This window comes from Cygnus olor, chromosome Z (assembly GCF_009769625.2).
Source record: "Cygnus olor isolate bCygOlo1 chromosome Z, bCygOlo1.pri.v2, whole genome shotgun sequence".
NCBI classification, from domain to species: Eukaryota; Metazoa; Chordata; class Aves; order Anseriformes; family Anatidae; genus Cygnus; species Cygnus olor.
Window position 1 is genome coordinate 364261 of NC_049198.1, and position 17286 is coordinate 381546.

Here is a 17286-nt window from a genome sequence, read left to right on the forward strand (position 1 = left end):
ATATTCTTCAATGGCAGCAAAGGAGCTCAACCAGACAATTTGCATTTTCTATTTAAAGACAGCAGAAGACTTAAAAATAATTTGAAAGAGTAAGTTTAGCATTCCACTGTTTAAACAAGAGCTAGAAAGTGAGATGCGCGCTCATGTGCGAGGCAAGTCCCTGGGGACAGGACAGTAGGGCTGTCATCTTCCTACAGATTGCCGAAGGAAAGCAGAAAGCTGCTAATTCCTCGAAACAGCTCACAGGCCTCTAGCTCTATCTCAACTCTTGCTGATGATTTTTAATTACTAAAATAACGTTTACTAAAAAGGAACTGTAAAATGCTACCTGATTGCAAAATAGACACGCACTAATATGTCCCTCATCATTTTCTACTTCGGAGCACCATGTCTGCAGTGCACATGCAGCTTCACACTGGAGGACTCTCTCTACAGTAGTGTATCTGCTGCTTTGAGAGAGAGAATGTCTGTGCACACGCACGCGTATAAATGGAAGTATACACACAAATATGGACACAATAATACTAAAAAGTGCTGCTGAAGTGCTAGGGAAGGGAATAATGCTTTTTTCATCAGAATACATTTTGATCCTTCCATCATCTTCTTCACCTATTACAGTTTATAAGCCAACAACAACAGTGTTATGACTCAAGATCAACCATAACAGACATATCCAAATAAGCATCATTGTGAAAGTCACTGCAAAGCCATTTTCCTCACATGATAACATCCATCAATAGCAAGGGGTCAAATTCAGGCAAAAATAATGCTCATGCTCCATGAGTACTCAGTACTCATGACGCTTTAATTTGATGTAAATGTTTTTCAATAACTTCCATCATTCCTATGTTAACCCATTCAACTACAAAAATAAAAATAAAAATAAAAACAAATTCAAGTTTACATATCTGGTGATGACAAAGAGAGCACACTGAGACAAAAGCACTGCTTACCGGAAGGTGACTAAGTGGCACATCCACCTGACCCAGGAAGTCGTCTCTAGTCTGTCAGATAGAAGAAGAAAAAAAAACAGAAAAAGAAGTCATTTTACTCCTAAAATTTTTACATCAGAAAAGCAAAAAATTATAAACAGTAATCCAAGGACAAGGAACCAAGAATAAAGGCGGTTTGGTACCATTATTTTAGCAATTACTGGTTTCTACCCCCTTATTGTTGCACATTATCAGTGGTTACAATTAACCTATTTCAGCAGAGCATTTTTTGTGACACTCCAAAATGCCTTCTTAGTCCACAGTGTCTACGTTAAACACTGATGAAATTCAAATGTTTTCTGTGCCAACTCATGCATAATTCAAAGCACAAAATAATAATCCACTCTTTGCATGAATTACAGTCTCCATCCACATTTGAAAAGGCAGAGTGAAATTACAGTTCATCATGTAGTTGAAACGTTCATGTCAAAGCTTGGTGACTTTTTAACTTGTACTTTAAGGAAAACATTATATCCACATCTAATGGGTACGGGAGGGGGAACCTGACATCCAATCAGTGAAGATAGAACTGCATGAGTTGTAAACATTTCTCCCCAAATAAGAATTTATCATTTTATCAAAGAGAAAACAAAGTATTAAAAAAAAAAAAAAAAAAAAAGTAGAAACGCTGCTGTTCCAGTGACTAAGAACACTGACTTTGCAAGGAACAGTTACATGCTCTTAGAGGCAGCCCTTTGGGAACTCCTGCCTCTCCCACTCACCGAGCTGACCACTCGTGCGGAACTTCAGGCCTGGCTTGTGGATGTGGCTACGCCAGCGTTCGGGCCACACCGTGCCACCACAAGATGACTCATGCACAGTTATGTCTGTATGCAGGCAACAACCGCTATTTTCTGTATTTACTTAAATAGAAGTAAAAAACCACCCAAAACGTGACAATGTTCTTTGCTGCCAGCTCAACCGGTGCCATGTCTCGGAGCGAGCAGCCCGAAGGCACTGCTGGGAGGCAGCGGTGGGAGCTGGCCTCCAGGGAAGGCAAGGAAGGCCTCCCGGCCCGCCACACCACGGTGCAGGTTGGCTTTGGAGCAAGCACCGCCAGCAACCACCTGAAAATTTCCAGGTCTCAAGGTTCACGTTATCTATCTCATCTTTCCAATGCTCAGCGATGCTTGAAGATGCTCAGACTGGACCATAGGCAGTGGCCAAGTCACCCATTCACACCTGCTGCTTTAGACAGCGCAGAAATTCCCACAAGGTTTCTCAGTGCCCTTCCAGCAACACCCTTACAAGGGGTGACAGAAGGAAAGGAACGCAACATAGTAGCAGAGGTGGACAAACTAAGGATAAACTTTGAGAGGGAGAACATGCTCTGTTATCATTCACTTCACGCTTCAATAAAACCTAGAAAGAAATAGCTCTCAACAATTTTCTCACAAAACAGTAACGTCTGTTCAATCAATATATTCAAGAGCAGTAGATGTAATCGTTCAGTGGAAAATGTTTGCATGCTGACTGGACTGTGATTTCTTTAAAAACTTTGTGTCTTTAAAGTACTGCTCAGGCATTATCTTTATCATTTAGAGACACCTCAAAACTAATTCAGCTTTTTTTCACAAATCACTAGTTTTTACAATTAACAGTTTCACCCAAAGAGCAGACAAAGCTGCAAATTCAACTAAATCTCAGGGGCCATTTTTCTTTAAAAATTGTCAGGTAAATTCCATCCCCTACCCGTCCCATTTAACACATCCCATACGCAAACCAGAAATGCAGACCACCTCCCTGCTTGAATCACATACACGTGGATGTGACAGTCTTCCCTGTTGGTTAGTAACAGAGGGCAACACAGAAATAAAACCAAGGAGAACACAGGCGGTACAGGTAGGCGCTGCACGGAGAGATTCCCTCCTGCCCCTTGGTGCTGCACCACCTCAAAATACCACGTGTCCCAGGAGCTCGCTGGTATCGCGAAGTACCCGGAACGTGCTGGAGCGCTGTCCCACGGGACGTCACGCTGAACAAAGCACACGCTCCTATGAGACAGGTCTAATTAGACTGGAGAAGCCGGGGCAAGATCCCCGCTGTGGGGAGGCCGAGCCCTGCGCAAGGACACTGTACGTAAGGTAACGATAAGTTCGTAAAACAGTAACAATGAAGCAGAAAACACCAGTTCCTGCAGCTTATTAACAACTTGGACAACGAAGAGAATACTTTCTTAAAGACTGTAAAAGTGTATTTAATTGAATACAAATATATAATGTTTCCAGTGCTATGCACTCATGCACAAATGAAAAATAATTCCCTTTCAAATCAATCTATTTTAAAGCCAGAATTAAACCCTATATTTGCAACCTATGCCTACCACCGTTTTTTTGTCCTATTTAAAAATGATGGCTTCCAGCATTTTGATGTAGATTTGACTGTTGAATACGATGCTTCCAAAGGAATGAAATTTTGGCAAGAGATGAGATATAAAGTAATTAAATAGCATATACGTATTTGCTTTGTGAGCCAGTCGCCAGGCTGGATTTATGCTTGGTATTCATTAATCTTCTAAGATACTGGTTTTCATAACAAAGCATATTGCATTAATCAAAAATGAACTGTCTGTCAGGGAAAACAATTTCTGCCAGATACTGTTAATGATACCAGATATCAGCCCTAGTGAATCCCAAATAACCTGCTGCTTATTTATAACCACACTATGCACAGAATTCCAGGAAGTGCATGCTGCTGCTTTGAAGCCAAGTTACATATTTTTCATAGCAAAGCATTACATTTAGTATTAAAATTCATATTTTATATGATAACATAACAAAAATGCTGTTTCTGCCACAAAGAGCATGAAGTCCTACGATCCCCAAAGCATGGACACATGCTGCTGTGCTATAAGCTCATGTAGCAATGCAAAAAGAGTGCCTGCACCAAGGAGCCTGTCTCTTCCGAATTTAAGTAAAAACAGCTAACATATTTTTATGGAGTTTTGATTATTAATCTTCTTATCAGCTACCAGAAATAACTGGTAACAGGCATCGCTTTTAGAGAACTAACATGGTTCTCCCTTACTATTGGTAAATAACAAGTATGTTCAACATCCCACTTCAATACAATTACTCCAATATCAACTAATCAGAAAAAAAAAACTACGCATACCTATTTCTAGATCTGTTTATGCAGCTTTTCGTTCAAGAAAAACGTAGCTCATGCACATGGAAAATGTTCTTTACTGTCCAAATACGAAGCAGATAAGTATTTAACACTAGGAAGAAATAACTGCATGGAAATTCTCTTTGAAACACCACTTGAGCAAACGTAAGGATGCTTTTATCATGCGGTCAGAGAAGGCATCAAGTGGAAGATGCCTGATGTTGAGGACAATTTCTTCAGCCAGGTGACAGATGCTCCAACCAGAGGAGGCTCTTTACAGGACCTGCTGCTCACTAACACAGATGATCTCATCAGGGAGGGCAGGGCAGAACATTAATTGCCTGATCTAGTTTGCTATGTGACTCTACAAATAATTTCACTGGAATGACTGAGGAGGATGGATGGTACAACAAGGAGGTAGGAGCTCGAGCTGTAGGGCCAGGACAGGTGTGTGTTGGGAAAGCTCATGAAGAGGTTCCCACTGAATGCTCTTGTGAAACCATGCCATTCATTGCCTCTGCCTAGGAACTAGCAACACCTGCAGACCACTACAGAGATCTCATCATCTGTACGTGAAGTTTAAGTAGTGGACAGAAATGGGGAAGACATAAAAAGAAGAAAAAATAAAATTGAAAGATATAGCAGAATCTGTGTTGCTTTATGTTGACGCTCCTCCGTGATGCGGAGGTGAGTCCTGATCAGCTGTGGTTATCAACAATCCCACAGAAGTTCAGAGATGGTTTGGCTCTCTAGCCAAATCCTGCACTGGATAGAAACACTCCACCCACCTACAATTCCCTTGGCATTTTCAGTTAATCATGGTGTTCCCAGCTTCCCCACTTGAAAATTGTTGTGTGCTATTTCTGTGCACTGTTTCAGCAGATGCCGCATTCCAGTCCTGATATTGCTTGATTTCAGAGCTGGCTGACACAACCCCTGTAGTAACTTCGACGGCACAAACAGACTGATGAGTTGCAGAGCCCATGTTATCTTTAAATTCTATTCTAAATAGATGAAAGTTATCTAATTTCAAGTCTTTTCAAATCACTGACATACTAGCAGGGTGACACCTAACGTGACAGGAACAGCTGTGTGAAGGACGCTCGTGTGAACATAATTCAGTGACTATGGATCACACCATGGGCAGGTAGGGGACACCTGTGCAGGCACTGATATGATGAATACGCTTCCAGGGCCAGGCCATGAGAAAGGCTGTGTGGCAGTGAACTGATCTGAGATCAAGCTCTCCCTTAGAAGCGCAGGGGCTGGAGAGGTGAATGCAGGGACAAGAAGGCAGAACTGTATATTCGCACTTCTGCACAGTACTCATCCGCCTTAAGGGGGTTGCAGAGGAAGAACGTGAATGCAAGACCTACAAGCTGCAAGCAGAGGGCTACATAAAAAGCCAAGATGATTTATATTGTACAGTCAGTTCTCACATGTTTGGTGAAAGGCCTATGGGTCAGATCTTTATCTTCTGGTGTTTTCTCATCTTTCTTTCATGCCTAACGCCAGGAGCTCCTGGTGGGGGACTCGGTAATGCAGCGCACCACGGTGATGTGCCCTGGCGTGTAACCAAACAAGGCTGAGGGGCTATTATCATTAGGGGACAATTTTAACACTGGCAGCCTTAGTCGCAAAGAATGATCAGTATGTCAGCATAAATCATCCCCTCAAGGTGCAGAAGTACATGAGGCTTTGGGGAGATACAATCGAGCTTTAAGCTGATGTTTTCTACAAGTCAGCAGCTAATGATGTGGTTTAAGCCAGGAGAAACTGGCAAAGTAAACTGAACCAATGATGAAAAAAGTGAGGTCGTGAAGAGGCAATTATCGCAATTGAGCAAATTCAGCTGCCAAATTATTATAAAACAGTATAAAATTAAGCAAGAATTAAGCAAATTTTACTTATGCATTACTTAGGCCCTGCACTTGAGATATATCACTGCCAAGTGTCACTGAAACCCTTCCCAGAGTTTTAAAGACACTCACCTTTATAGCACTACATCTTCACAGCATAAATACAATAGAGTTGCACATACCAAAAGTGAAAAAACAACTCAAGAGCAGAAAATACCTAGTAGCTTTAGATAAAACTACACAAAATCACATATTTTACCTGGACAGAGAGCTCTTTTCACCTCAATTAGCAAACTAAATACATTACACAGTGTTGTAACAATGAAGCGAAGTCCTGCTTTTGTCACTTCAGGAACAAAAACAGCACTGGTTTTCTACTTTTTTGTAGAAAAACGTTACATTTTTGCAGAAGGAGATCCAGTTAAGTCAGGCCTGACTTGCCTTTGGTAGCCTCTGCTGGCTTTTCCTGGTCTCCAGCTTCATTTGGCTTGGAACAGTTTCCAGGCAGACTCGTTCCCGTACTTTCCCAGGACTGAGGTCAGCCTAATGGGCCTGTAGTTTCCAGGTCCTCTTTCTATCCATTCGACGGAACCTGTGGTCTCCATCGCTCACCTTCACAGGCTCAAACTTCGCTTGTACATGAAGTGCGACTCCAGCTCCTCTTCTTCCCTTCCCATATTTCTGAAGGAGTTCACAGCCATCCGCTGTTTTCCCACCACACTACTGTGACTCCCACAATGCCATACCTCCGCCCGGGCACGGAGCTCCCTTTTCCTCCCACTCCTCGCCCAGACGATGTGTGCTGGCGTAGACGCACTTGAGGTGGCAGGGCTCGGGGTTCTTGCCTTTGGAGAGGGCTGGGGAGCAGGAGCAGTCCTGCTGGCAGAACCTCAGCTCGGCTGCCTTGGTGAGGCTCTGCTGTAAGCGCAGTATGCACGTGTAGTGCAGAATCGTAAACCGTGGTTTCGATTAAGGAGGAAAACTCATGTACCAGTCAAACGAGATGATTTGTCTAACCCTATTTTCACTCTCTCCTTGCTACCACAATAATGATAAAAATAGCCTAAAAGAAAACCAGTCACTGACTCTACATTTTGTAGGAAACAGAAGACTTTACTTGTAAAAATCGTTCCTGTACGAAGCATTTATTAAAAATACATTGCAAAACTAAGTCCACACTTTTTACATACAGAAGTAGCTCATGCTTTATTTCTAGAATTTAAGACATGACAAAGAAAGAACTAAAATTAAGACAGCGAGTATTTAATGCGGAAATAATTAGATTAGAATTATAATCTATTATTACTGAAATAATTAGAACTTCTGATTTAGAAGGTGGCATTTTAACCTGTATTCAAATGTTGACAAAATAGGCATTCAGAAATCTAAACTTAGTGTTCTTAAAAGCACAACCACCACAGAGCAGTAGGCACATCACTTCTAACGAACTGCTTTCACATTTGGAAAGGCATTTAGGTGCTTCTGTCAGATTCTTTAAGTACGCAATACTATCCTCCATTTTTCACCTAACATCTGAAAAGTGCAGTTTTTGTTTTTAATCTAATTCTTTTTTGCACTATATCTTTTGTAGCATAAAACGTTCAGCATTTTTAAAAATTTGAAGACATTTCAGTAATGCTTTCTACATAGCAAAGTGGTTCAGGAAACAATATTTTACATTGCAGACTTAAGTTTTGTTGTTGAATTTGAATGCACTGTTTATTTATTTTTTATTTTTAAATAGGTCTGTTGAAAAGGAGTCTATATGAAATTTTGATTTGGAGTCAGAATTTACTACCTAACAATAATATAAAGTTAGTTCAAGTTAGTTCAGTGTTTGTGTTCAAAGCATACAATACTGTAATGCATAAAATGAACCACCGAAAAAAACAGAATGCATTCTAGTGGCTATGCTTCTTCCTATTCCAAACCTGTCTTAAAGCGAACGTACTGCAAAAAGACCAAAACTCCAATTCGTTTCCTAAACAATTATCTTGACACTCATTTGTGCAGTAATAAAAGAACATTTACTGTTCCTCTAACAGCACTCTCACAAATTTAATACTAGAACAGCCATTTCAGTTAGTTATATTTTAGTTTCCATAATATTTTCTTTCTCACTGCAAACTCCTGTCTGTTGTGGCGACACAATGATCTGAATGATGCCTTTAAATTACAGATCGGGTTTTTAAGGAGTTACTGGGAAACAGTACATTAAAAAACACAGGACCAAGCAGTAGGTTTCTATGTATTATCCTGTATGTACTAATGATACCCCCTGGAATACTGCTGCACATCAGAATGAATTTATTCTCATTCAGCCAGATCTATCACATTACGACTTCATTACTGTAACCCCTCCGGTATCGTTTCCACCCATTAGGAATAGTTAACGAGAAGACACTGCACAATCGGTTCCCAGGATATTACACGCACTTGGGCACGCCTGCTCAAGGCTAAGTCTTATCTCTAGCAAGATAAAAGTGTGTAACACCCAGACAGAGGCCCTTCACAGATTAAGCTAGAAATAAAAGACACAGTTAAAGTTGCAGTTTCAGAGATGAGGCAGCAGTGCTCCCTAACAGTCACAGCTGAGCGAGAAAAGTCTATTTCCTAGCGAGCACGGACAACCGTGACAACTAGATCCTTACTAAAATGGATTAAGTAAGCTGTAGTACATAAGCATAAATTATTTAAATTTTAAAATATTTGGCTTCTGTTGCCACTGCTTATTTAAACATACTCAAAGCCATCAAGCACTTACACCAAAATCCAATGTGTTACTGAAATATGAGTAACACCCACCCCCAAACTCTGGACAATGCCAGAGAAAAGACAGCAAGTTAAAGATTTGTTCTTCATTATACTAAAACAGCTTCCTCGTTAGATCCCTCCTGTAATTAAGCGTATGACAGAGGAGTGCTGGAAGCAGGCTCCTGTTGCCTCCCTCTACGGGGGCTCCCAGCTACCCAGAGCTCTCCCTGCCTGCAGCATACGAGCCGAGGGGTACCCAGTGGTACCCGGTGCCGGCAGCGCGGCTGCCTGCGAGCAGCCTCCGGGAAGAGGCAGCGCTGCGCGGGGAGAGGCGGCTCTGCGGGTCGGCGTGAGCAGAGCCCATGCCTGAGAGATGCTCAGCACAGGCCTGAGCCGGGAGAGGGTTGAGGAAATAGAAGCAGAGTCGCTGTGTGTAAGGGGAAGGATAGTCAGAAAGGCTCAAGCAAACTGAATGCGTTAGGACAGTTCCTGTCCCTTGTTCCATAAAAAAATGAAGGAACAAATGAAAAAAACCACCAGGACAAAAATGAAGTCATCTTATTATGAAGCTTCACTATAACTCAGCAATTTACCACCGTTCTATCCATTAATACTCTAAGAGCAAAAAGGATTGGGTCACTCAGGACAATTTTTTAGAGCCACTAAAGTTGTATGTCTGTCGTCCTCTTGAAATTAAATATGGATTGCCACTGGTACAGGGAGTAGGGACCAAAACATTTTTCACACTGTGCATGTTTGAGACTGCACAGGATTCAGTAGGGAATCACAATCCCTCATATCCAACAGAGAAAGTTTTGTTCAAATTCTATATTCTTGTGTATTAAAAAAAAGTACTGAATTTAGAAAACAATTACATTTTAGATAGGAAGCTAACTTTGGTAAAGTCAGAGCAAAATCCAGCCAGGTTTACAGCAGAAGGGTTGCTACAAGGAAGAGATGCTGGTGTCTCTCCAAAGCCCAAACAACTGGACTTCACTGCTTGGAGCTTTCCTCAGAGGCCCCAAAATTCTTCATTTGCTCAGACTCATTTTTTTTTATTGCTTCTTGCCTGGGAGAGGATGCATGGAAGCCTACCTCAGCACACAGCTCTCGTGCAGCACACACCACACGTGCTCGACCCATAGGTATTCCTTACCTTACAACTAGTAACGTACATGCAACGTGACCCTCAAGTTCCAAGCTATATTGCAGAAAAGTGATGGTGAACAAATGTAGTATAGGACACAAAACACCAACAACTTCTGCTGAGATTATGTGAAGAAAAAAGACTAAACAGTTACGGTATTTCACAAAATTGTGTAAAATACAATAAAATACAAAGTATCAGATCCCACAACTGGGGATTGCAATGTGCTCCAATTAAGGGCCAGGGAAACGCTTTTTTTCTTTCAGATATGCAGACTGCCAAAGATCTAGAAGAACGAGAACCCAGGTCAAGTTTCATTCCAGCTGATGGATGTCCAGCACAGAAGGGCAGCTGCCTTCAGCTCCCTCTGTCAGGGAGGAGAAGCAGCTCAGTTGGACTAATGAACTTTTTCATCTGGGCAGACCTCTACCGATGACAAACGAAAGCCTCCAACGACTGCATTTCTCTATCAGCTAGGTGCCTAAAGTTAGCTGGCATAAATGCAGGCCTTGGCACTCTCGAGACAAGAATTCTGTGATCATCCCCATAGAACTGCCTATTTTATTTAAACTCACCCCTTGTGTTCTAGCAAACGTTTGTATTTTTTCCTTTCAAGATTATTCACTGTGAAGGACTGCTGCTCAGATGGCTCCCCTTCAGAAACCAGTAATTCACAGAGCCATAGTGAGGGGATTTCTGAAATGAAGTATAACTGTAGCTGGGAACTGCTAATAATGGTAATCAAGAGAGGCAGGCCTGGGGAACCCTGTAGTGGTGCACAGATTAAGCCGATTATAAAGAGTATAATTAGCTGGCAAATTGTTCATTAATACCGCCTTGTGTTGCAGACAATACGAACCATTCAAATGGCACAGATCTTTTACCTTTCCTCCTTTTTCTATTACCACTCCTTCTTTTCCCCTCTTCGCTAATCTACTTATTCTACCTTTTGCTTAAGAAGTCCTACTTTTCCCTTTCTGTTTCTTTTCCTTATCAATAACAGTCTTGCCCTCTATCCAGCCTTTTGGGTTTCAGCACACACCTGTCCTTCCATGACCAATTTTTTTTGGCATGCATGTACTTTCTTGGCAGAAAGCACTTAAGAAATATAAGCCACAGAAGAGCCAAACATTGTAAGAGTATAAATGCGCTAGTGTGCTGGAGGGATTCATGTTCCCACTACAACGTATTCCACTGTTTATAACCCTATAACACATCCTGGACAACTGCAGCAATTGAGATCTAAGAGCTCAGGAAGCAACACGTATGTATAACCCTTGCAACCATGCTGAAAGATTGCCAACAGGATAGCAAATAAAGTTAAAAATCAACATAACCTCCTCCTGAAATTTTAGCTTTTTCTGCTTAATCTTGGAAAAAACAGCTGAAAAGTATGACAGCGGTCTTTTTTTCCTATATTGTCTTTTGTCTTGACCGTACACTAAGATTTGACAGGAGGAAGCCGATGATAGGTTTAGAGCATGTTGGAACGCAGCTGCCTTTGAAAAACACTAAGAATACTTTACTTCTATGGGAATTGAACATGGACAAAACTGAAAAAATCCGTAAGTCATAATTAATCATCTCAAATATTTTCTCTTCTATTTTAGAAATATTTCTCTTAAAATCCATCAAGAATAGAACAGCTATTTTAATAAGGAGCTCAGAAAATAGAAGGATTATTTGGACATCATTTCCATAAGGCATAATGTGTATATATATATATTCTGCAAGCAAGATGGCATACTTTGTACATTTTCTAACCATTGATTTTTCACTCTGCAACTCTTCTTCCGTCATTTGCTGACTTTCTCCCTATTAATAAAAGTAATGTGCAAGTAGGGATCTGTGGCAAAAGAATCGTTTCAGTAGTGCAAAACCAGCTCTTCACAAATAACCATACTTTCAGTCACCCGTCACACCCGGGACTCCTTTCGTTGTGCTGATGTAGGATTCCTTTATTACCGAGTACCATTCCTGAACGTGTTTTCCTGAATATGTGCACTACTGTGTACCAACCTCAAAGTAGCAGTACAATATAACAATACATGACTAAAGGAGATATAAAGGCCCCAGTTTTCCATTCAACAGACTCACTCATTCCTGCTATTTTGTACTCTCTTTAAGCATGCTATAGACTTGGGCATAAAGCCACTATAAACAGTTCGAGGCAGTATGAAAGACCAGTAATCCCCACAGTGCTTTGAAATTCGCTGTAACCTGACCACATAACACAACATACTCAAATGACCAGAGGCAGATTCTGAAAGCCACTAAATGTTTATCTGACCCCTCGTGAACTCTTAAAAAACACTTAGCTGTAGGGGCAGACAAACAACTAACATTTATACAAGCCACGACTCCCACTGAGAGCAGATCTGTTATGTCCAGCTACCAGAGTCACAGCTCCTCCACCACAAAGCTTAGTCGCCTTTTATTCTGGAGAAGCTGAAGGTGCATCGTCAGTAGCAACGTTCTAGAAAACTGAAATTTAAACCAGCCCCAGTAAAATCGTAGAATCAGGCTTTTGTTTAAAGACTGCATACCAGAGCTCCAGCGACATTTTCAAAACCCTGTTCCTCCTGAATGATGTGTGAGTGTCCTATAAATTGCCAGGGATGAAAGGGATCAGAAGTCACATTAAGCACCTTCTCCAAGTATTCAGTTATATTACATTAGTAGCCATCAACGTGTTTATCTTGGACCATGATGCAGTCCTTTAGGTATGCGGCTGATGGAAGAATCGTAGACTGAGGTTAAACAAAAGAGAACAATGACAACGAAAAAAAGGTGAAAGTATCAGGAGGCAGAGAAATGAGATAGCAGTAACGGCATCACAGAAAGCATGCTGACATTTATTCTGGCAAAATTTTCCAAAGCTCCTAAGTAAGTTCTTTCAACAGTCTGATCCCAGTAGTGCTTATGTTCGAGAAGGCATTACACTTGGCAGTATTTGAAGTAATATTTTTGCTTTAATGATTTTCCTAACGTTAAGAGGAAATGCAGCAAATACCTTGTAAGAATTCTAAATGCCATGCGTATCGGACCCAAGAACACACAATACCTGCTGTTTCTTCGGGCACTGAGGAGAAACTGCCATGCACTGACCAGAGAGAAATTGGGAAAGTGCCCTGTGATGAGGTGACTTTGGTTTATTTAATTCTTTAAGAAAAACATAGTTACAAGTTCATGTAGCTCAGTCAAAAATATTTCCTGTAAGGTCTTTACGGTGGGTAACTACTCACTTAGGTTGCAGTCAAACAACAGTGTAATTGGTGATACAATTTCTCCGTGTGAAAATTAGAGAACATAAGTAAGATTTTGTACAGTGCATTACTTTTTTAAACCAGTGATCAATCTATTTTGTTTGTATCCTGCACAGTGAGTTGATGCTTACATATTTACTTTTGATTATAGCAAAACCAAAAAAAAAAAAAGAAGAAAAAACAGGAAGGGCAGAGACTGCAGAAATATTTGCTGCAAATGTTTGGTCAGAAATGCTAATTCCCGTAAGATTCAGGAACGTAACAAAAGGCAGCAAAGAGTGCTCTCCAGCTCCGAGCTCTCAGAAACTTGAGAGAAGGAGACAGCATTGGCTGTGGAAGGGCACACAGCGCAGGGAAAACACACACATCAGCTCCATGGAGAATGGAGCTGGCGCTGCAAACCGAAGACTCCGAATTCTTTTCTCCCTCCTCTTCCCGCATCTGTTTTGGCTGGCATCCGGCACAAGAAATCCAACTGATGTCACCTGCCCAGGCGAGCACTGCTGTGATTCACTGCTCAAGACAAAAACAAATCTGAAAAGCAGGCAGACAGCTCAGCAATCTGGGGACAGGAGAGGGAGTTCACGCCGAACTGCTGCCTGGAACAGCAGGGCTTCGACTTGCCAGTTACTGCTTCCTCCCTCACAGACTGCTGCTCTGTCACCCCCCAGATTCCCAACTGTTTATTAGCTTTTTTTGTGAGCGGCATCCGGGCAGAGTGACGGGTCACAGAACAAACAAACCCTGACCAAAACAGATGTAAAAAAATAAAGCAGCAAGCGTTTTAAGCTCATTTGCAGAGAGCAGATCACACCAACTCCCAGCGACTGAGCGTGCTTTGTGAACCCGACGCATCTCCTGCACTTCAGGAGCCGTGGTTCTCCCTCACACCACTGGAAATGGAGAACTGCCTGGCTGCATACCCCGACAGAGTTAAACTGCCTCCCCTATTTCCATAGGCTATCGGGGCATGAGAGAGAAAGTGTTTAAGGTAAGGTTATGAAGCTTTCCCTGCCGTAATTCTAAATAAGTAACGAACTGCGTATTGAAATAACACCGATTTTTTATTATCAGGAAAAGTTTAGCTGTATTGTTAAACTCCAAAGCTATCTGGTCCTACTGTGGGATAAAGATGCACCTATTTAACAGGAAATTAAAATATTTTGCTTCTGTGAACAGATAGAGCCTGAAAATTTGGGCAATTAATTGATAAAAATTCACAGTATTTACAAGTTTATACAGGGAAAACAAGCAGCTTCTCTATGTTAACCCTTCTCCACCCCATTTATTTTTATTTCTCTTAAGAGAAAACTAAATATGAAAAAAATAGCATAACACAACGCTGATTCTTTAAGATAAAACCACTGCAAGGTTTTCTGTGGGGACAGCAGTAGTAAGACACTGCACACACACAGTTTTTATTTTTCAGTTTTCCCAGTGCGTATAAAGTACGGTTTGCATTTGAGATATTTGCATTAGGGGGATGCTGCAAGTCCCAAAATACTAAAATATGGTTATATTGGACAAAAACACATCTATTAACATCAGCTTCCCACATCTAAACCACCACTATTAGGTTTCTCAATACTCGGCGACCATATTGTGACCTACAAAGCCCACTAAGCAAAGAATAAAAAGTTGCATTTCACATGCTCAGTTAAGATCAGGCATTTAATCTCGTGAATTAAGAATATGCAACAGATCTTAAATAATGTCACCACAAATGTATTGATTTCTGAAAACCCCTTTGGTTTTAGCTTTAAGCACCAGATAGTAGCTTTTTAAAAATTATTTTTATTTATTTTTACATTTTATACTGCATATATTACCTAAAACTTTCAGAAATTGCTAGTATATAGCTTCACTTCAGAGGAATAGTTTTTTCTAAATTGATGTAATTTATATCATTAATATTTATGCCTAGAATTTGACTCACATAAGCATATTCAGGACCCAGATTACATACAAAACAAAAATTGTCTTAAACTCTACTTTCATCATAATTCCTAATATTCCTAACTTTTACTTGCCTTTTTTCAGTGCTGTACATTGAGAGATAAAAGTAAAAACAGAGTTGGTGTCAACTTCTATTTTCTAAAACTCAGAATCAAAACATTCGTCTTAAAATACCTTTCTCTCAGGTGCTTAGTGAACCGTAAGGTCATTCACCATGGGAGCAGGAAAAAACCTGACACCTTTTTTTGGGATGTAAATCAGTTCAACAAGGAAGTAGGAGGTATATAATCAATATTTCACTGCCAAAGAAACAGCAGTGTACCTTTCCAGAGGCGTACCAGTCTGAGCAACATCAGGAAAACACCGAGGCCTGCAGTCTCCTGAGAACGGCTGCCTTCCTCTGACCCTCACACAGGCACTATGCAAGTAGAAGCAGACGTTTTATTGAGTATGGGCTGTCCTTTGAGGCAAGCGACCACCCTCAGCATATTTCCTTCATTCAGAAGCATTCATTTACTGAATCTTTCCCCCAGAGAAGTATGTTCAGAGAATCTTATTTTTATACACACAGAGCTGAACGATAACACTTGCACAAGTGTTTGTGCAATGACCTATGGTTCTAAGCAGAAAGGTTTGTCTAGAGTAGGAAACAAAGTAGACGATCTGCAGAACATTGCCAAAATGTGAGCAATGCAAAAGACAAATTCTTTACTTTAAAAAGTGAGAAATTTAAGTTCTTCCAATGGCTCAGGAAGATCGGTAATTGCACAAGTTGGCAGACATAATCCTGAGGATGGGAGCACTTGGTACCACCTTTGAAGATGTTACAACTATCTGCATATTAATTTGTAAGTAGAGAACAGACTGAAATACACAGCCAAGTGAGACCCACGGACTCATCGCAGAGAATACAAGTTCTGGTGTAGCTCTGCTGACTGGCTAATGGCAACCAGATTACTCCCTGCTTTCAAGGTGCACAGTTTCAGCCAGGCTTGTAACTGCCCCTAATCTTACACCTCCACTCCCTACCTCTTCTCATCATTTTTAGAAGGATTACGTTTGCTGTTATGCCTAGAACAGGACTTGGGCCAGAACTACTGCACTGCAATTCCAGTGTGGGATTTCATCCCACACTCTGGCAGATGCATGTTTGCACGCAGAGTAACACCTAGGCAGGGACATGACATCCACGTAGCCAGCCTGCACAGGTTCTTTGTTCCTTGGGAGAGCTATCTAGCTGAAGCCTCTGAAATTATGAGGGCTACATGCAAGAAAGAAATGGTAAAGGGAAGTTCACGAGTGCAGCTTCAGCCATACTGAAATCAATGGCAGAATTCCTAATAGCTTCAAATATGGACTAGATTTAGCCCCAGAGCTTCAAATCAGACAAAACTGTCAAAATTTTACATGCTTATAGAAGCAATATGTGACAAAAACAAGTAAGCTGGACCTGCTAGAAGATCGGGTGCAGATACTGTTGCTATCTTCACTAAACCTTTTGGCTTACAGTGGTTATAAGTGGTTCTTTGCAGGAAGCAAATCCTGCTCCTCTTTTCTGCTCAGCTCATTTCTCATTTATCTTTGGTCATGTTCTCCCTCAGCCTGCGTGGACAGAAGCCTAATCCCAACTCAGCAATGCACTGCTCCCACATCAGCTCCCAGCTGCCTCGGGAGCTGCAGAAAGAACCTTCTGCAAGGCTGGAAGTGAAGGGGGAAAGCTGATAATGTCACAAGTACTGTAAACAAAATATATATATATACACACACACACACACATATATAAAACAAACCTTCCAGAGTTACTCTATGGCTTGATTAGTATGCCTTGTAGAGCATCTATTGCAATCCTACACCTTGTAACTGATTAATTTATTATTTATATGTACTTCCTTTGTGGCAAAAGAGACTACTTGAAAGTTAACTTTCTCTCAATATCCCATTATTTGTATTTACCTTACAACTTGTATTTTATTTTCAGCTGCTAACAATCTCCATGTACGTATTGGTACACATTTGGTGTAGAACACCTGAAAACCAGCAGCTCCAATGACAAACTGATTTTTGTAAGTCAGGAGATATGCTTTGAGTGCACTGTAAAAAAAAAAAAAAAAGGCACCTCAACAGTGGACAACTTTCCCTCAAAGACATAGTTTATATAAAGGTCTGAATGGGCTTGTTTAACAAAATTTTGGAAGTATCTGAAA

The 17286-nt window shown here is 41.0% G+C and overlaps 1 protein-coding gene across 13 annotated transcripts in view; it reads right to left on the minus strand.

Moving 5' to 3' along the window:
* Positions 1 to 17286, minus strand: part of NEDD4L (NEDD4 like E3 ubiquitin protein ligase) — a 154059-nt gene that overhangs the window by 47964 nt on the left and 88809 nt on the right. For all 13 annotated transcript variants that reach the window (XM_040539970.1, XM_040539971.1, XM_040539972.1 and 10 more), the window contains one exon: positions 954 to 1004. In XM_040539970.1, the coding sequence (XP_040395904.1) occupies positions 954 to 1004 (51 nt within the window). The remainder of the gene's footprint in view (positions 1 to 953; positions 1005 to 17286) is intronic.